At 46.2% G+C, this 20,232-nt stretch overlaps 1 protein-coding gene across 2 annotated transcripts in view; it reads left to right on the top strand.

Moving 5' to 3' along the window:
- The window catches only part of Cdk15 (cyclin dependent kinase 15), a 96,080-nt gene extending 76,911 nt beyond the window's left edge, over positions 1-19,169 (top strand). For both annotated transcript variants that reach the window (XM_005070600.4, XM_040753539.1), the window contains exons 12-14: positions 758-897; positions 11,583-11,725; positions 14,545-19,169. In XM_005070600.4, coding sequence (XP_005070657.1) covers positions 758-897; positions 11,583-11,692 — 250 coding nt within the window. In that variant the 3' untranslated portion in view covers positions 11,693-11,725; positions 14,545-19,169. The remainder of the gene's footprint in view (positions 1-757; positions 898-11,582; positions 11,726-14,544) is intronic.
- Positions 19,170-20,232: the final 1,063 nt, after the last annotated feature.

The raw sequence follows: 20,232 nt of genomic DNA, 5'->3' as shown, positions 1-20,232 counted from the left end.
GAGCCCATCAAGAAGGCTCTTCCCCCATAACCTTACTACCTCCCGAAGGTCAGACCTTCTAACGCCGAGACCTCAGACCTTCAGACTGAGAAGGGCCTTTCCCTTTCCCCCTTTAGTGTGTTTGTGTGACAGCTTGGTGGGCTGATTTTGCCTGGTGCCTCCATAGCCAGTCATTGGTTAACATGTGACAGCTGCTCAGTAAACATAGTTGCTCATCTTGAGGATGTGTCATTTCTACAACGTGGTTGGGTACTTGATTATTGTCACTGCCTAACTCCATCTCCAGAGGAACCAAGAAAATGCCTTAGCTGATAACCCTGGGCCTGAGCTTCAGAACCCCTGTTAATAGATATTTCCACCCAGCCTCCACTCTCCAGATTGTCTCCCCCATCAGGACTCTGTGCTTCCTGTCTTTGGTACCCAGAGCCTGGAATGCCCTGACACCTGGGCCTTCCTGCTTGGTGGGGGCTGCAGTGTCCCTCCAAGAGAAAGCCTTAATTATATACTTCTGTCTCTAGAATCACAAATCTGTGTCCTTTGTGTGCACACAGAGACACTGTCTCCCTTCCTCCTAGTGACAGGCCAGGTAGGAGTTTTGATGTTGGGCTATTAGTTTTCACTTGCCATCTGTTTTGGTGGCCCAGAAAGGACCTATTTGAGTCATATTAAGCCTTGTCACTTCTTCCGTTTTTATCTGCTCCCCCTTCCAGAATCACAGCCTCTAGAGCAGCTCTGCTCCTTCCCTCTGCTTTTCCAGGCTAGGTGGGGTTCCTGAAGCTGAAGACCTGGCCTCCCAGATGCTAAAAGGTTTCCCTAGGGACCGCGTGTCAGCACAGGAAGCACTTGTTCATGATTATTTCAGTGTCCTGCCATCCCAATTGTACCAGCTTCCTGATGGTAAGTGTGCGTGTGTATGTGCATGTGTGTGTGTGTGTGTGTGTGTGCACGCACACACACATATGCACCAAGTCTCATCTTGCCTGGCTTCCCCCAACACTGGAGAATCATAGAGTTTGTAACCAGAAGTGAAGTCAGAGGTTAATTTGCTTTCCAGAAAGAAGCAAGGGGACCCAGTCTCTACTGAGCTTTGAGTAAGATTCTCTAAACCCCGGATGCATGGGTAGGCAAAGGTGACAAGGACCTTCTTGTAATGATGCGAACCTTCCCCACGCACAAGCATAGGCTTAGAGATTGGAGGAGATGAAAGTTGCCTCTGAGGTGTTTGCTTTAGCGAGCATCTGCCAGGAGAAGCAAAACCAAAGTTTCTAACAAGCTGCTTCTCCCTTCCAGAGAGTAAGACGAGAGGTGACACGGATATGTCAGGAAGGAGATATGGACCCTTCTTGACTGGTAACATGATGCAGCAGAAGGAAGCTGGGAGGTTGGGCGCTGGGGGAAGGGAAGTGCCCTCCCCGGCTAGGCGCCCACTGCAAACACGGGTTACCCTGAAACCAGCCTTGGCTGCCTGCGCCTGAAGTCATCCTCCAAATCTGAAATCTGCCTTGGGGTCACGTGGCAGGAGCTCTACTTGGGTTTCTCAGACTGTGGCCAGGAAGGGCTCTGAGAAGGATGTGGGTGGTGCGGTCAAGGCCTGGGCTATTGAGGGCGGGCTGGGGAGAATATCCTTAGGTGAGGTTTCTTTGAAAATATCCCCACTCAGTGGAAAATCGTCGTTTGAAGTCCTAAGCCAAAGAAAAGAAAGCTAAGCAGGAAGGCCTGGGGGGTCAGCCTGGGAAGAGGGGATGGGGGGACGTGGGGTGAGAGTGGGGATGGGTGCACTGGGGTGCAGGGCTAATGCCGGCCAGGGGGCATAGGCACAGCCTTGCCCAACTGCCAGGCTCCCGAAGCACCGCTTCCCTGGACCTCGGACACTGTTGTGAAACAGCACAAATATCTTAGTTTGGGATTATGGAGGGGTTTTATTATTAAAGCAAGCCAGTTAAGTTCTCCAAAAATAACCATCATCGTGCATCTGAGGTTAATATCTTACTTAACCCTGTGAGAAGAGGCCGCCATTAGAATTTATTAAAGCCGCCATTAAGTGTCAAGAGCACATGGATTGCTATAAAAGGTTGAGGAAAACAAGAGACTTGTCCTTGGCCTGGAGGATCTTAAGGAGTGGGAGGAAAAGAAGGTGATGAAGAGGAAACGGGGTACCCTCTACACGTATTAGCACAAATCATATCAGAGCAGCTAAAATCTGCTCTAATGGGCCACAGATGTTCAGGGGCCGCATGTGCTCAAGGCGACTATGGAGAAATGAGGATAATTCGGGAGCCATGGAGGAGGCTGGAGGGGAATCTGGTGGGGGTTTTGCAAGGAGGTGAGAGACAGGGTTGGGCTGGTGGGTCAGATGAAGGGCATTGCGGCAGAGCTGTGGCACCGCCCCTTTCCTGGTACCCATGCCTCACGTGGGTCCACCCTGCCTGTCCTGTTATGCTCTCCTTTTTCTCGTCTGTGACTACAGTCCTTCCCTCTCAGGATGCCTAACCCTACAGCATCTCATACTTGTGCACATTTGGCTCCACACACACCCACTCACAACTCTCTCCTTAAAGAAATGTTCCCTGTTGGCTTCCTGTGGAGTCTATGATTCTGGACACTGAGAACTGCTGGGATCTTCAAGGTTTTCTGGGTACCAGCTTTTTAATTAGGAAGCAACAGTCACTATCCAAACTGGTGTGCCCCTAGGAACTTGGGTTTTGATTCTCCCTAGAAATCTGAAGCAAAGCTATCAACCGACAGACAGACTCTGGTGTATACACTATCTAAAGGTGTGTGTGTGTGTGTGTGTGTGTGTGTGTGTGTGTGTGTGTGTGTATGGGTGAGAGAGAGAACAATCTGTATTCCTTCTCTGTTCACCCTGCTGCAGAGCCCAAATCTACTTTGACACTTTGAGAAAAATGAAAAGATGGAATCTTGCAGGAGCCTGCCTGTGCTGGGGGAGATGAGGAGTGCTCGCAGCAGGAGGGAAGTTGACTTTTCTTTATACATATAGGGGTTTTTCCATGCAGAGTTTAAATTATGCCTGATAAAAGGAGTTTCGTGGATGTTTCAGTTCTTTCAAATTCTCCTGGCTTCCTCCCAATTAAATGAGGTTTGTCAAAGCCACAGGGCTCTGCTGGCTGCTGCCTCGGCGGACAAGCACTTCCTGCAGCGACATCTCCAATCCCTGAGGGAGAAGATGAAAGGGCCAGCGCCAAGAGACAGGGAAGAGGGGTGCGACTGCGTGTGTATGTGCATGCATGCATGTGTGTGTGAACGTGTGCTTGGGGCAGGTGTGGAAGTGCACAGGACAGATCGACATTAGGTTGTGAGGCAAGCAGGTTATGAAGAACAAAGGTATTGGAGAGGGAAATGGAGAGAAGCCCCCAAGCTGTCTGTGTATCTTCACAACAGTGGCCCTGACCAAGGGCGCATCCTCCACTAAGGGCCGCATTGCCTAGGCTGGGTACCACCTCAGCCTGCTTTTTCATTGCCCCTGGCAAAAAACCATTGTTAGCAGTCTGCTCTGCAGACAGAGAGCCCCAGTGAATAAACCCAGCTCCCAACCTGCAGGGACAGAAAAATCTCCATTGCTGAGGTGGGCTGCCGCAGGCGTGAGAATTGTGCAAAACTAAGATGTGTTCTTCTGAGTGGTGTGTGAGGAGAATTACTTTGTTGTAATTAGAGAGATTGTGCTCTCTGGAAACATTTCAGCATGGACTGGTTTAGGGGCTTATATTTACATCAGTTTATTCTGGTCGCAGGATAACAGAGTTGTCACTTTAAAATATATTCTGTTTCCCCTTTGATCTGGAAGATGCCAGCTCTTATTGTCTGGCCTCTGAAGAAGACAATTAAGCATGAAACCTGTGAGTGGAAAGTAAGTGGAGACCAGGGGACAGCCCAAATCCTCACAGAAGGCTGCTGTGAAATGTCCCACAAAATCAAAGCCTCCTGTCCATCTGTGCCCATTTTCATCAAGCCAAGTCTCCAACCACACTTTCCCTGGGTTGTGGCAGTAAGTTTAGAGCCAGAGGAAACTGATCAAAGGTGATTTGTCATGAAAACCCAGGAATTCCAGGATTAGTTCCCATGTGGAGATCTCTGCTAAGCGGGAAAGCAGCAATGTGAGAATGTCAAGCCTGTGGGAATGTCTGCCAAGCTCTGACGTTTTCCCTCCTTGACTCTTGAACACCTGAAGAAACATTTGTTGAAGGAGAAATTATTGGTAGTCCCTCTCAAAACACACCCATCAGCAAACTAATTGCTTTTGCAGATGGCCGGGGAGCAGCCCTCCCCACTTGGGCACCAGCTCACGGCCGCGCTTGTGGTCCCCATGGCCAAGCCAGCAGTGCAGGCTGTCAGCTGGGGCAGCAAGGGCCTAAAATTAGGCCCTTGGCAGGGCTCTAGTCTCAGCTGCAGGTTCCGCCCCTTTGCTTAATTCCCTTTGCCCTCAGCGTGAACTTGGGCTCTGAGAAGGGAGCACCAGTTAGCGATTTGGGGGTGGGGGAGGAGAAAATCATTAAGCTGCCCCTTCTGGAGACGCTCCCTCATTTCTTACAGGAAGCCGTCAAACTAAGCTAAGAATGATTTTGGAAGCCCGCCATTCTTAATACACACACTGATGCACAAGAGTATTTTTTTTATCTGGGTCAGTAAATGCCACATGATTTAAGTGTCTGGTCCTTAAGCCACGGGCCACGGCTCTGGGTCGTCAAGACATCCAAGATCAAAGGCTCTCTCTCTCTCTCTCTGGCTCTCTCTCTCTCTCTCTGGCTCTCTCTGTCTCTGTCTCTCTCTGTCTCTGTCTCTCTCTCTCTGGCTCTCTCTCTCTCTCTCTGGCTCTCTGTCTCTCTGTGTGTCTGTCTGTCTCATTTTCTATCCTAATCCAGGTTTGAGTCAGTCTCTACCATTTCTTCCTGCCCTTCCTGGACTAAATCCCCCTTTCTCCTTTAAAATAGATGTCGGCATCTAAAAAAAAAAAGTACCCAGAAGTTTAAAAGCTTGCCGTGTTTTACATGCTTTGCTAGGCACAATATGCTACGAGCTCCCAAGGGTGGAAGAGCTCAAAACACTTTCCCCTGCTTCCTTCCACCCTCTCATTCCTCTGCTCTGAGAGCTCTCTTACTGGCCCCGTGAACACCAGAGCCATATTTTGCTTCGCTCCAAAAAGTAATTCAAGTTTTCTTTTAATGTCATGTCTTTATACAGTTGGTGATCCTGTGATGTCACGTCACTGTTCAAAGTCACTTCTGTTGCCTAGATTTCTGTAATTATTTTTTTGAACGTGTGTGTGTGCGTGTGTGTGTGTGTGTGTGTGTGTGTGTGTGTGTGTGTGTGTGTGTGTGAGATGCCTATGTGGACGTTGACCTGGTTATCATTCCTCGGGAGCTGTCAACCTTGGTTTTTGAGACGGGAGACAGGCCACTGGGATCTGGGGCTCCCGGATTGTTAGAACTGGTTACAGTCATGCTCCAGGGGTTTGCCGTTGACTCTCCAGCACTGGGTTACAAGCTCTGCCACCATGACTTTTACAGGGATGAATGCTGAGGCTAGAGCTCAGTTCCTCATGCTTGCACAGCAAGTGTTTTACCGTCTCAAGTGGAGCTCCTGCTCCTTCCTCCTCCTCCTTCCTCCCTCCCCTTCCTTCTCTTTCTGTACTGGGGATTGAACCCAGGACCTCACACATGCCAAGCAAGTACTCTACCACTGAGCCTTAGGTTTAATTTCTTTAACTACCCACCACCACATACATATCAAATATAAATTTTGTATCTCCCACTTTTCCAGTCATTGGGTCTTATGGTTGTATTCTGAAATTCTTCCAATGTTTGTCTCCAAAACTCTGGATACAGCATGAAGTCAGATTTCTAACACAGTGGGAAAATTATGTTCCTATTCATTGATCAAAGATTTACTGAGTGACTATTGAGGTGTGATGTCGAAGAACAGAACAATGAGTGAGGCGTGGACTTTACCCTCCAAGAGCCTCCAGTCCTTAAATCAGTGAGGCTGGTCGTGAACAGCTACAGATCAGCTGGCATAGCAAAGTGCTCAGAGTGTTCAGAGGAAACCAGGCTAATGCCACTATGAAGAGTCAGGATAACTGCAAGTAGACCTTGAATAATAATGAGCTAGGGGATGGGGGAATGGGAAGATGGCTCAATGAGCATGAGGTTTTCTGTGTAAGAATGAGGACTTGAGTTCAAATCCCAACACTCAGATGGGCAGTGGTGGTGCACACTTTTAATCCCAGTACTTTAACAGGCAGGCGAATCTCTGTGAGTTCAAGGCCAGCCTGCTCTATAGAGAGAGTTCCAAGACAGCCAGGGCTGTCACAGAGAAGACCTGTCTCAGAGAAAACAAAAACAAAAACAAAAAGCGCCAGCACTCATGCAAAAGTGGGGCATGGCCTGTTACCCTATCATGGGAGGTGGGGGAAGCAGGTGGATTCAGTAGGGAAGCAGGTGGATCACAGGGGTGGGGATAGTTGGGAGGCAGGTGGGTCACAGAAGCTTGCTGGCAAGCCAGCCTAGCCAAAAAGCTTCAGGCTCAATGAGACCCTGTCTTAAAAACTAAGGTGGAGAGTAACTGATCAGGACACCGAGCATCCTTCACTGGCTTCTGTGTGTGTACACATGGGCATGCCAAACACACACACACACACAGATACACACAGGTACACATTACACATACACATACACATGTGTTGCTGCAGTTTCTGTCAGCCTGGTCCCACAGCTGCTTCAACTCCAAATAAACACATGGACACTATATTAATTATAAAAGTGTTGGCCAATGACTAGGGCTTCTTATCTCTGTCTTTAATTATTAACCCATAACTACTAATCTATGTGTTTCTACATGGCCTTATCTTACCAGAAAATGCCTGGCATGTCCTATCCTCCTGGTCTCTACCTCCTGGTGTTTCTTCATGGTCTCTCTCTGCCTATCTTTCCCAGAATTCTCCTCATCTCCTAGTCCCTCCTATCTTCCTACCTCTATTGACCAAACAGTGTTTTATTAATCAACCAATAAGAGAAACATATATACAGAAGGACATCCCCATCACACATGCACATACACAGATATGCACATCACACACATATATCACACATATATACATACACACACGCACACATCACATGCACACCCATACAAACCCTAAAAAAAAAAGATGATGAATCTTAGTGGTTAGGACCAAGGCAATCAAAGGAGCAAAATGGGGTAAAATTTTATGGGTGGAGTGCAGGGTCATATGTACCCCAGGCTAACCTTGAATTTACTGTGTAAGAATGACCTTGAACTTCCGATCTTCCAAATACAGGCAGGTGTACCACACATGGTTTATAAGGAGCTGGAACACGCTCAGCAAGCACTGTTTACTAAGCTGTGTCCCTACCTGTCATGTCCCTCAAGATTCTTCAGTGCCATTCTAGCGTTGAGTAGCCCTGGCAGGATCTTGAGGCCGATACGTCACAGCTTCTACCGTCTTCATTCAACCTAGGCTGGAATTATTACACTCACAGTGCCACCTTCCCCTGAGCAGTGAGGTCCCAGTATCTGCTATTTTACTCACTGTTTCCTTTTATGATAGCATCTACAAACACCCTGGGGTCTTTTTTTGTTTGTTTTTTTGTTTTTTTGTTTTTCGAGACAGGGTTTCTCTGTATTGTCTTGGAGGCTGTCCTGGAACTCGCTCTGTAGACCAGCCCAGCCTCGAACTCACAGAGATCCACCTGCCTCTGCCTCCCGAGTGCTGGGATTAAAGGCGTGCTTCACCAACGCCCGGCTCACCCTGGGGTCTTAAGATCTCTTACTCAGGAATGGTTACTGCTCTTGCTTCACTCTATAACTGTTTTTGCAAGAAAAATAAGCAGCAGATGAAAATAGGAGAAATAAAATAGCAATTTACTCCAGAGGAAGCAGAAACAGCACACGGCCATGTGGAGGACAGTTTTTGTGGGGGTAGACAAAACCAAACAACTGTTAGGTTAGAGGTTGTTTCGTTCTGTTTTCCTTTCGCCCAGTGACTCCCAGAGAAGGTGATGTGGCAATCAAATGATTCTCTGTTGATGGGAGCGTAAATTGGTGACTGTGGCTTTCATCAATATCAGATCCAACCAACACTATGTATCGGGAGCTACACAAAACCCTCATAATGGAGATACTTTTATCCCTGAAATTACCTGGCTACACAGTTGAGTAGCTTAAAAAAAATAACCAAACAAGCCAAGCAGTTAGTTGCACACACCTTTAATCCCAGCACTTGGGAGGCCCAGATAAGTGGATCTCTGAGTTCGAGGTCAGCCTAGTCTACAGAGAGAGTTCCAGGGCAGCCAGGGCTACAGAGAGAAACCCTGTCTCAAAAATCAAACACAAACCTACAAACCTAGATGAGTGAAAATGTGGTCTATATGATGGTTTAAAAGTTACAAAGAAAGAATAGACAGTTTAAGTACTAAGCACTGGAGAACTGATTGAATAAACGCTGATGTGTTTGACGGGTACACAGTGCTGTATGCCATTTAAAACTGCTCACAGGAGCGCGCAGTGTGGTGGGAGCACTTCTGTAGGACATAAGATACACAAAACCAGGAAAGTGGGCCTGAGGGTGTGCATCCTCAATCCCGCATCGAGAGGCAGACTGTGCATTTGGGGGCAACCTGGGCCATATAGCAATGCCATCTTTCAAAACGGAAGGGAGAGAGGGAGAGACGGGTAGAGAAGAAAGAGGAGAAGGAGGAAAAGGAAAAAGAGAAAAGCCAGTTGGCATGGTTGCAAATGCCTTTGACTCAAGCACTCAGAAGACAGAGTCAGTGGTTCTCCGTGAGTTCAAGGCCAGCCTGGCCTACATAGCAAATTTCAGACCATCCAAAAATACACAGTGAGACACTGACTCAAAAACCAAAACCAGGAATACAAAATGGCACATTTTACTCTACTTATGAAAGCTATTTGCATATGAACAAAACCAAAAGTTAAAATAGAGAATAAAAAGGTTCTAGATCATTTCCCCTCCTTTTCAGAATTTTTTTTAATGTTGGTGGTATCATATTCTTGTTTGAAGAATAAGTTAGACCAAAGTGGCACAAGGGTTCTGAGCTCAGGGCTGAGAATTAAAGGCCAATGTTTTCTTGTTCTTTTTTCCCCCTTTCCCCAAAACCAGATGCATCACTGGCCTTCATAAGCCTTGATTTGAATACCTGCACAGTCGGTTAACACTAGGCTCATTTTTATCCTGAATAGTTACGAAACCTTGGGCTCACTGAATACAAGGGTTTGTGGAAGTGTGGTTCTGGGAGAGGCAAGATGGAGAAAGACAAATGGGCACTAATTAACTTTAAAAGGAAAGATTATCTGCTTTGATGGGAGATGTGTGTGTGTGTGCCTTGCCCGAGTCTGAGTGCTAAGTGCACTCCGAGTTAGTTAGCAACTCCCATTTAAGTTGCTCTGTGACCCTTGGGCTTTGAAGATATGAAGCTGCCCTGCACACCCATGAGCTAGACTTTGGCCTTCTCGTGCAGAAGGGTGTGCTCTGAATAACCGCACACAGTTAGCAGTTTTAGCAGATGGACGGGTGATGTGTATGAATTGTACAGGGTCCACGTGATGGGGGAAGAGCAGGACATTTTGCAAGGCTGGTTTAATTTCCAAGCTCTTTGTAATCGGGCTCTCTCCTTTAGCCAGTCCGACAAGGGAGATTTGATTATCTTGTTTCCTGTGAAGGCTATTCAGGCCCAATCCCATTAAGTCACTTTCTGCACTCCAGTGCACCGGCCTTCCCCAGGTTATCAGCGTGGGGAGAGTAAACGGAGACTCTGGGATCCGATTTCTAAGGAAGAGAGTCAAAGCGGGGTCTGAAAGGGGTGACAGCCGGCTGCCAGGAGCTGGGGGACTCAATTAGACTGAGAGGCAACTATCTCATTATCTCCTCTGAAGTGATCCAAACACATAAGAATCTAAAAGTTTTAAGTAAACTTGTCTCCCCGACAGTCTAGATGACTGAATTTCCTTCTCAGAAACTTCTGAGCACCCACTTTCATATTTATTTATTCTAAGCGCAAAGCAGCTGCGATAATTACACTGTCAGATTCCCTAAGCTAATGAGCAGTCACGGGAGTGGAAGGGCTTTCCTTGCCGAGATCACTGAGAGAGAGCCGTCTGCTGCCTTCCCCTCTTCTCCCTTCCCTTCCTGTCTTTTTCTTCCTGCTTTCTTTTACGGTGAGTGAGGACGGAGTCTGGCAGTAACCAAGGCCAACTTGAATCTTTTGATTAGACTCTCTCTCTCTCTCTCTCTCTCTCTCTCTCTCTCTCTCTCTCTCTCTCTCTCTCTCTCTCTCTCCTTCTTCCTCCCCTCTCCTCTCCTTCTTTCCCTACCCTTCCCCCCTCCTCTCCCCCTCCCCCTGCATCCCCCTCCCTACTTTTGAGGGGCAAAGAAGCTTCAGGGAAACCCAAGCTTTTCATGCCACAGTCTCCCAGGTCTGATGAGATTTCTCGTAGAGACAAACTCTTAAATCAGCTTGTATTTAAATTTACAGTGTTGTCTGTAAAGAGTACACACTGTTCACTTTAGCCATTTAACTGTTTATGCTATGTTGTGAGCTAAAGGAGAGTACACAGGGCATATGCTAGCATCCCTGTGACAAATGTCTTACTGGGATCAGCAAAAACGTATCCTTCTCCCCATTCCAGCCTGGCAAACCTATAATTCCAAACCAAAGATGTCAGGAACACAGATTTCCCACAGCATCGAAGCAGAGAAGTCCAGGCCAAACAAGGCAGGGCCGATGGCACGTCTTCTTTCTTCTTGTTGGGTGTGAACAGCTCCAAGCAAGGAGTATCATTAAGACATTATGTGCCTTTGGTGTTCTAAACACAGGATCTCTGTCTTTCATACATATTGAGCTATTTGGAGCAACCCGGGTTCCTGCAGACGGTTAGCCTAGAAAAGAAAGCAAGGATTCTGTAGGCAAGTACTGTCACATGCTTGCTGACCCGAGGCTCCTTTGTTGGGAACTGTGGAAGGCGCCTTGTGTGTGTTCACGTTTTTTAACTCATAGTAATCTGCTGGGAAGTTTTGTTTTCCCCTCATGAAATTGAGCCCCTTAACTGAAGACCTTGGCCCATCACTCTACTGAGCACACTCACAGACAGTGGGTGTGTAATAAACACAGGTGTCTCTGGAACTGCAAACTGCCACAGGTTGAGAGACTAATATTATCGGACAGTATTTTAACCTTCCACAGTGTATTCAGCCCCACGTGATGCTCTTGGACTGCCACGTTGGGACTGCAGTCTAGACTCCTTGGTATGACCTTCTAACTCTTCACCATGGGTTCCAGATCCTTCCCCAATGTCACCCACTGGTGTTCATTTGGCAGACATGCACTGAACTGAATTAAACAGGGAGCCCTTGACAACTATTAAAGATTTGGTAAAGTAAGTCACCCCTGAGACGGTATAAATTATTATTAAGTCTGCCTTTTTTGACATCTCTTTGGGTAACAGATGCTACAACAAGCAGACAACATATATGTACTGTGAAAGATCTCGAGAAATAATATATTGGTGCTTTTCTCTTTTCTTCCCTACAGAAGAGTCTTTGTTTGCAGTTTCAGGAGTGAAGCTAAAGCCAGAAATGTGTGACCTTTCAGCCTCCTACAGGAAAAGTCACTACCTCGCTGGGTTTAACAAATGTTGGTGAAAAGAAAAGGTGGGGTCATCCAGATCTTTGCAGGTAAGTAAGTGGTCCCAGAACCAACACGTGACCACTGCTGGAGGGAAGACTGTTCACCTCTGGCCTGGGTCTACCACTCCTAGGACAGCCTCTTCAGAACTCCATTTCCTACGCTGGGGAAGAGGTGAGGATGCCCGAGGCTGCTACTTCCACTCCTGGAGCTGTAGTAGGCTCCTGAGTGACAGCCTGTGAGGATTTCTACCAACACTGGTGGAACAGTGCTTCAGTGACGCCGTTTGCCTTAGCTAGGTAGCCCTTTCTGTTAGCTGGCAAGACATGTCAGGGCTCACAGTGACCAGCAGCCCCCTTTCCCCAAAGCCTGAGAGGTTTCCTGGGGTGTGGGATATCAGGTGCTGAAGTGGCCCTGCTCCTTTCTTCATCCTGTGGTGAATCTTCTCAGGCAATCTCAAGGAGTGAAAGGTACTATGATGATTTTCCCAGATCCACCGTAGCCTGAAAGGGGTCTGCTGGCACGCACAGAAGCCTGGCAGGACACCCCCAAAGCCAAGAACAGACACCCCTCTGTGTCTGGGGAGCACTTCCTATACTAAGTCTCTGCCTTAAGTGCAAGGGACAGTAATCTAGAGAGAGTTAAAGGGAAACCACGTGCAGTCCTTTAGGTGTCCCTGGCCTGATTCCAAGCCATAATAACTATTCTGTGGTTGGGCCACCCGGTTGGCAACCGCAGGTTGGCCGTGTCTCCTGGGTGCAAACCACTGGCATAGCCCTGGTGTGTGCACCCCAGTTCTTTGTGACTTTCCCTTGGATCTCTATTTCTGACTGTAATGATTTAAGGGTGTCTGTGCATCAAGGAGGTCTGCTTTCTGGCTCTTCAGCAATAATTTGTCTTCAGAGAACATTTATAATTATAGCTGTTCCCCCAGAGCATTTTATGAAACACCTAGGTTTGTATCTTGACAATGCACAATGGGAATTAGAATTAGCAATGTAATCATGGTGTTACCCATGCAAAACATGTTCTAGGGCAGAGAGGTTTTTGGGGTTTGTTTTGTTTTGTTTTGTTCACTTGTGCCATTTCAGACTACCTAGTTGAGAGCAGGATGAACTCAAACCACAATCCCTGAAGTGAAAGGTGGTCCCTCACACAGCTATCCAAGAGGCCATTCCCTCTTGAACTGAAGACTGAACCCACGGCCCAGCGTGTGCTACACGAACACTCTGTCAAAGATAAGAACAATGAGAACGGCCTCGAATGCCTGTCGACCTGAGTGCTACTATTATTTCTATTGTTGTTACAGACTCATCCTACTTTTTAAAAATTATTTAAATTTTAACACCCCGCCCCCCCCAAAAAAGTCACATGGTGGCAGCACATGCCTTTAATCCCAGCACTCAGGAGACAGAGGCAGGTGGCTCTCTGTGAGTTCGAGGTCAGCCTGGTCTACAGAACCAATTCCAGGACAGCCAGAGCTGTTACACAGTGAAACCCTGCCTCAAAAAAAAATTATTTAAATTTTGTTTGCTATGAGTGTACGGTCTCCTGTATATATTTGCACCACATGCAAAGTCTGGTACCTGAGGAGGCCAGAAAAAGGCATTGGATTCCTAGACTGCAGTGGCAGACAGTTGTGAGGCAGCATGTGGGTGCTGGGAACAGAGCCTGGAGCCTCTGCAAGAGCAGCAAGGACTCTTCACTTCACCACTGAGCTGTCTCTCCACCCCCAGGTTTGTCCTACTTAAGCAGCCAGAAGGGAGGGAGCGAACCCCACCCCTCTGAGGCTTTCTGACCTACACGGAGCTTTCACAAGGAACTACTATCTGGAGACACAACGGTCACAATGGAAACTCAATTCTGGCAGCAGTGGGAGGGAGGAGGCAGGGTTAGCCTCTACTGGAATGACTATGCCATATCCCTAAGCCGGTTGAACCACGACTGGGTAAAGCTAGAGCAATTACAGCGTTTAAAAGACGGTGTGGGATCTGTAACACTGGAGAGCACTAGAGCTAAAGAGAGTAAGATCTGTGATCACATGGACACCGGAGGCCTACAGATCTTCTCCCCTGGATTGGATTTATGCTAAAAAAAATTCACTTTTCAGAACAGTCAAATGTAAATTGGGGCATTAGGACTTGGGAACCAGCAGTGGTTCCTCAGAATGAAGATTCCTGGTAGATCCACAAAAATATCCACTTGGGACTTTTAAATAGACACCGATGTCCACGAGGAAGGAGAGAGGAACTGAAGAGCTCCGCTTGCCAGTCATCACGGCCACTGTCCCCGCGCTTCTCGTGCGTCACTTTAAAACTTGCAGTGGCTCCCCCCTCCCCTCACCCCCCGATGTAGTGAGTTTCAGCTGTGAGTTGTAAAGTGGGACAATTCAAAATATTTATTGATAGGTCTCACTCTGTAGCCTTGTCTGGAACACACAGAGATCCACCTGCCTCTGCCTCCCATCTGCTGGGGTTAAAGGTTACACCACCACACTGTGGGGGTACCTTTTGTGGCTGGAGAAATGGTCAGTGCTTAAGAGCACTGGCTGCTCTCTCACACGGTCAGGTTGAATACCCAGCACCCAGAGGTGCTACAACCACCTGTCACTCCAGTCCCAGAGAATGCAGCACCTTCTTCATGGTACACAGACATACCAGCAGGCAAAACACACATAACAACCCACGTGTGTAACAATAAATAAAATTTTAATGACTATTTTAAGATGATGTAATCCTTTTTTATTACCTTTTAAGAAACCAAAATATGGAGTTCCATCAGTAACTGCAGCAGTGCTTAACAAGTTTTCTTTACTCAATCTGTACTCTCTCACTCCTTTTCATTTTGTTTATTCTTGGTTCCCTTTTAGGACTGTTTGGTTGTGTCAGCTTACTGCGAAGCTTCGTGCCCTATTCCATTCCAGACCGGAGGTCTTTATTCTCTCTCCTGTCACCTGGGATATTTAAAATATGATGTTCAAGGCAAAGATATAATACATGAAGAGAATGCAATGGAAGGCTATTGCTGCTATTGTTACCTAAACAAACAGCCGTGAGCCTGTGGCGTGAGAAGAGTCCTTCAGAACAGTTTCAACCATTTGGAAAATTCCCTGGGCCAACAGTTCCATTTCTTTACAGGATAGATTGAGAGACAGGCATCTGGAAAATTCTGGAGCCGGAGCTGGTGCTTGCTGAGGCCTGCCACACTTGTTTTCCTTGTAACTCCTCCCAACCCAAAGACTTCCGTGACAGGGGAGGATTAGTGTAGCTTAGAGAGGTCTCCAAGGAAGGTGGTCTCTTGGATAAAGTTGTCAACGGATAGACTTGCTTGGGACTATTTGTGATGATCCCCAGGGATGTGTTTCTCCCTTCTTGACTGGCTATCGGGATGCATCACTACTTTAGTCCTCCCAGATTTTAGGAGGCCACACTGAGCTGCTAGCTAGAGTTGAGTTTCAGTCTATCACCTGCTACCGAGTCCTAATTGTCTGCAGTGATGGCAAAAGCAATGAGGAACCTAAGCTTCCACTGATGGTGCAGACACTAGAGTTCCAGAGATGTAACTCAAGCTCTGTGGCATCACAAGACATACGTGCACATACAGCACCCTCAGCAGGAGACACTGCTGACACTTGTGCCTCCTGAGGATGCCTGGAAAACTCAAATTACTTCATCAAGGAGACATCTCATGAAATATAGTAGCCTAGAAACCAGAGACCACAATGTATCCTTTAGAAGAAGGAACCAATTAAGAGAGAATTTTAAAATGGTAACTGTCCAACCAGTGTCTGAGATGAAAGAAAGGAAAAAAATACATGCAGATAGACCCCCAAAAAAGCTGCCTTTGTGTATATTAGCAAGCAACTGGACAAAGTCTGCCCACCGCACCTGCAAGATGAAACAGTGTGGGCTGGACGGGGCTGGCAGAATATGTGTGCAAAGAACAGATCTTATTCAACCTAGGGGAAATGCCAGTTGTGTGGTATGGTAAAGGATTCAGACGTCAGTCCTGTTCTGGTCAAGGATTTTTGTTGATTGCTTGAATAAATCAGAGAAAATACATAACTTACTCATACAACTCACTGGGGGGGGCACTATTATTATTCTGCTGTATACATGGAAACTGAGACTCGGCACTTGAGTAATTTCTCTAAGGCAGCTGCCGGAGTTCAAGTGCGAAGCTGGGGTCTAACTGTATCGAGCGTCTGAGGTCTTTCTTGTAAGCACAGCTCTATCAGACTTGTAGACTGTTCTACTGTTGAAGAGGCAACTGATGTTTCAGGTTGGATCATGACTCAGAGAACTCAGCAGCAAGTCAAAACAATACTTATACCTAGCAGTTTTTAATCCCATTTAAATTCTTACACATTGGCCTTAAAATGCCTCCAACTTAAGTAAGGCTATGACTTAGTGGAAAGTGGTTCTTGTAAGTACAAGGTGAATTAATTATATAATCTATCAACCTAAGACAAGACGATGCCCCACAAGAAGAAGGAGCAGCTTATGCTCTGATCTGGGCACATTTAAATGAGGAAACTCCACGTATCACATACAACACCCTAAAGGAAGCATCATGTGAAACAGATGTGTTCTGTGCACCTATTAGTTTGCAGATATAATCTTCCATAATCTTCTTAACAATACTAAGACATGGTAGAGTTTACGGAGAATCAGGTATAAGTAGCTAGGATTTGATGCACAAACTCTGTCCCCAAAGCCTGGGCTTTCCCCACCACACCTCCAATTCTGCTGCATGCTACCAGGACAAGCCACATGGAGGAACAGCTGTAAGAGAAAGCCAGAGACACTCCTTCCGGGGGTAGGCTGTCCCAAAGCAAAGGAGCTGGTTGGATGCTGGGCCACTGCGTGGTTGGCACAGACTGCTGCTGCTTTGGGAGACTCAGGAAGACACACCAACCCACGAACATGGACTGAGGGCCCTCAGCTGACTTACCAACCCATGAACAAGGACTGAGGGCCCTCAGCTGACTTACCTGCCCATGAACACAGACTGAGTCCCCACCAGAGTGGTGACCTCCTCTGCCTCCTGGATGATGCGGAGAGTGACAGCCAAGATTCCTAGTTGGAAGTTAGAACAGCTAGTCTTTCAGATTCTTGAGCATGACCCCTGAAGAGCTGTGACAGATCGCACGGGGGCGGGGGGGGGTGTGTTTCTATAAGATCCTGTTGCTGCAAAAATAGGTGGAATTGTTTTATTTTCTGATGGGGAATGTCCTTCTGTATATATGTTTCTCTTATTGGTTGATGAATAAAACACTGATTGGCCAGTAGCCAAGCAGATGAGGCCAGGAGATGAGAATTCTGGGGAGAGGACACAGAGAGGCAGCAAAGGAGACACCATGCTGCCTAAGGAGTAACATGCTGGATTAGGGGTAACCCTCAGCCTTGTAGCAGTACATAGCTTAATAGAAATGGGTTAACAATTAAGAGAGAGTTAGCTAGTAAGAAGCCTAAGCCATTGGCCAAACAGTTTAGATTTAATATAAGTCTCTGTATGTTTATTTGGGACTGAAGGGCAGCGGGACCAGGGAGAACAGAAACTCTGACTACAATTTTCTATGAAAGCATTTTTTAAATTAACTTAACAAATTTATGCTCTTCAGCTAGGTGGTGGTTGTGAATGCCTTTAATCCCAGCACTCAGAAGGCAAGAAGCAGGCTAATCTAAGTTTGAGGCAGTGAGTTCCAGATTGGCCAAGGCTACACAGAGAAATCCAGCTTTGAAAAACAAAACAAAAACAAAAATTACCCTCTTTAATTCTAAGAGGAAAATAAACTATGTTTGTGCTTTTTCCTCCTTTAATAAAAAGATTAATAAAAATTATTGTGCAGCTCTAAAAACATCAACTTTCCCTTCACTCCTTGATTTTGTAAAATGAGCTTTCCTGCTGCTTGTGCATTTTTCCTCCCATAGTTTTTGTCGAGACCATTGCTAGAGATGCACTTAGCTTTTAAAAACATAGTTACTTGTACTCCATTTGATTAGTAACATTTAGCCATTAGTATTGTTCCTTTAGAAGTTCTGTTTCTGGATCGTAGGTACTTCCTGCCATGGGGAGGACAGCATGATTTGTTCCACCAACAGCTTGTGGGAGGGAGTGGTCAGTGTCATCTCTGGGCCAAGCCTTTCCTGGATAAGAGGGCAAGGTTCTCTAGGTTTGCTTTGTTTTTTTGTTTGGGTTACACGGGCCAGAAGCACTCAAAATGAGCCATGGATGGGGAAATATAGGACAGAGTTACCAAATCACATACACAGTGGGAGAGAGACATAAAACTTTTTACTTGGACTGGAGGATAGGTGAGCGGGTAAAAGCCCACACTGCTCTTGCAGAGGACCCAAGTTCAGTTTCTAGTAGTTTCAAACACCCACACCAGGCATCTCACAACCACTTGGAACCCCGGCTTTGACCTCAGAGGATACTTGCACTCACACATTCAGACAACCCCCACAACATTCAAATAAAACCAACCAACCTCTATACCACTTTAAGCCACTAATATCTTGGAATTGTTATTAAGTGTAACTGAAAATTTCCTGACCAGAGCTGGGCACATAAAACATAGACCTGCACTGTCCAACGTTGGTATTGAAAGTGCTATATATTTTGATCTATCTCTTTGTTTCTTTTTGTCCTTGTTGCTGGTTCTGGAGATTGAATCTAGGGCCTCGTGCATACTAGGAGTGTGCTCTACCACTGCAAGGCTATATCCTTAGCCCTTAAACTTCAATTCAAGGGATTAAATCTAAAACACCAGCCCTTCAGTCTCACATTTCCGGGGCACAGTAGTCACATGGCTAATGCCCCCCCCCCACCAATGACGTACAGTTCCATTGCCTTTGGAAGTTCTGTGGGATAACACTGGCAGTGTCAGGGCTTTTATGAAAGTTGATAATGTCTCCTACTAACAAATCTTAATGTTTTAGGGACATGCATCTAACAACACCTTAGAGTTACTCTTTAAACTTTCACTGTTTTGAAAGTAAGCTCTCTGGGAGAAAGCGATGGTGCTTGTCTTCGAGAAGGAAACCTATCATCCCAAGCAATTAGGTTCCCTAGAACCAAACAACTCAAGAAGGACTTTTGCTGAAGGTGACATGACATCTTTTTGTTCCTCTTGATACCTTTCGTAAGCCATTCTTATTTTAGTCCATCTCCTCAGAGCCTCCAAGCCTCATATTTTGTACTTCTAACTCTTCTCTGTCTCTAGAGAGTCAACATGTACTGAGAAGATCTGATGTATGCAGTATTGAGTTAACTGGTTTATTATCAGTATTGTGAGTATTGTCACTGGATATTACCAGAAGTGGGAGTCCAAAACTAACTAGATATAAAAATATTCATCCAAATCTATTTATTGATTCATTCAACAATCTGAGAACTAGAAACACAAAATAGTTAACATTCTTTTCAAGGAGACTTGTTCTGGCAGCACATATGTTAAAACTGAAATATAGAGAAGATTATGAAAGAAAATGGACCCTGTACAAGAATGATGAATCTCTGCCCCCCCTCTCTCGTGTGTGTGTGTGTGTGTGTGTGTGTGTGTGTGTGTGTGTGTGTTTATGCAGCATTGGTGCGTCCCGTGTGCTAGGCAAGCACTTCACCACTGAGCAGCTACATCCCAGCACATGCCATCTTTTCTCACGTCAGTATCCTGAAGGTGGACTGGGGGGTATCATTGCACCCCCTTCATGTTCCTTTTCCCAGTGTGCCAACTGTATCTCTCTGTGATGTGGGATATTTGTACACTGTGTGAAGACAGATCACTGTGATTGGTTTAATAAGGATCTAAATGCCCAAAGCTGCCAGGAGGTACAAGTGGGACTTCTGGGCAGAGAGAGGAAGTAGAGGCACAGAGGAGACCCCAGGAGACACAGAGAGAAAACAGGAGGTACCAGGTTGAAGAAAGGTAACACCACATGGCAGGACGTAGATTAATAGAAATGAGTTAATAAGTTATGAGTTAGTTAGGAGCAAGCCTAAGTTATAGGCCTTCATAAGTAATAAGAAGTCTCCATTTTGGGGCTGGAGAGATGGCTCAGAGGTTAAGAGCACTGACTGCTCTTCCAGAGGTCCTGAGTTCAATTCCCAGCAACCACATGGTGGCTCACAACCATCTACAATTCAATCTGGTGTATATGTAATAAATAAATCTTTAAAAAAAAAGAAGTCTCCATTTTATTATTTGGGAGCTGGCTGGTGGGACAGAAAAAGATTCATTGCATCTCTTTCTCTCTGTCTGTCTGTCTCTCTCTCTCTCTCTGCTTCTCAAAATACATGCTTCCCTGGAGTAGCCTATAGTCTAATGGAGTGTTAGATGGAATACACATAAGGTTCGATGATAGCTCAGAAGATGATGGTAAATTTGTCCTGAGGGTTTCTACAAGGCAGGCAATTGAAAGAGAAGACAGCTCTGCACAAGAGACATGCAGAGGAGGATGGTTCTGTCTGCATAAACCTGGAATTCAGTGGTCTAGCACACAAGCATGTCATTTCTCATAAAAGCCCAGAATTGATCTGGGAAGACAGCTCAATG

The sequence above is a fragment of the Mesocricetus auratus genome, unplaced genomic scaffold (genome assembly GCF_017639785.1).
Source record: "Mesocricetus auratus isolate SY011 unplaced genomic scaffold, BCM_Maur_2.0 Super-Scaffold_100010, whole genome shotgun sequence".
In the NCBI taxonomy this organism is placed as follows: Eukaryota; Metazoa; Chordata; class Mammalia; order Rodentia; family Cricetidae; genus Mesocricetus; species Mesocricetus auratus.
This window is presented reverse-complemented; position numbering and strand designations above follow the sequence as displayed.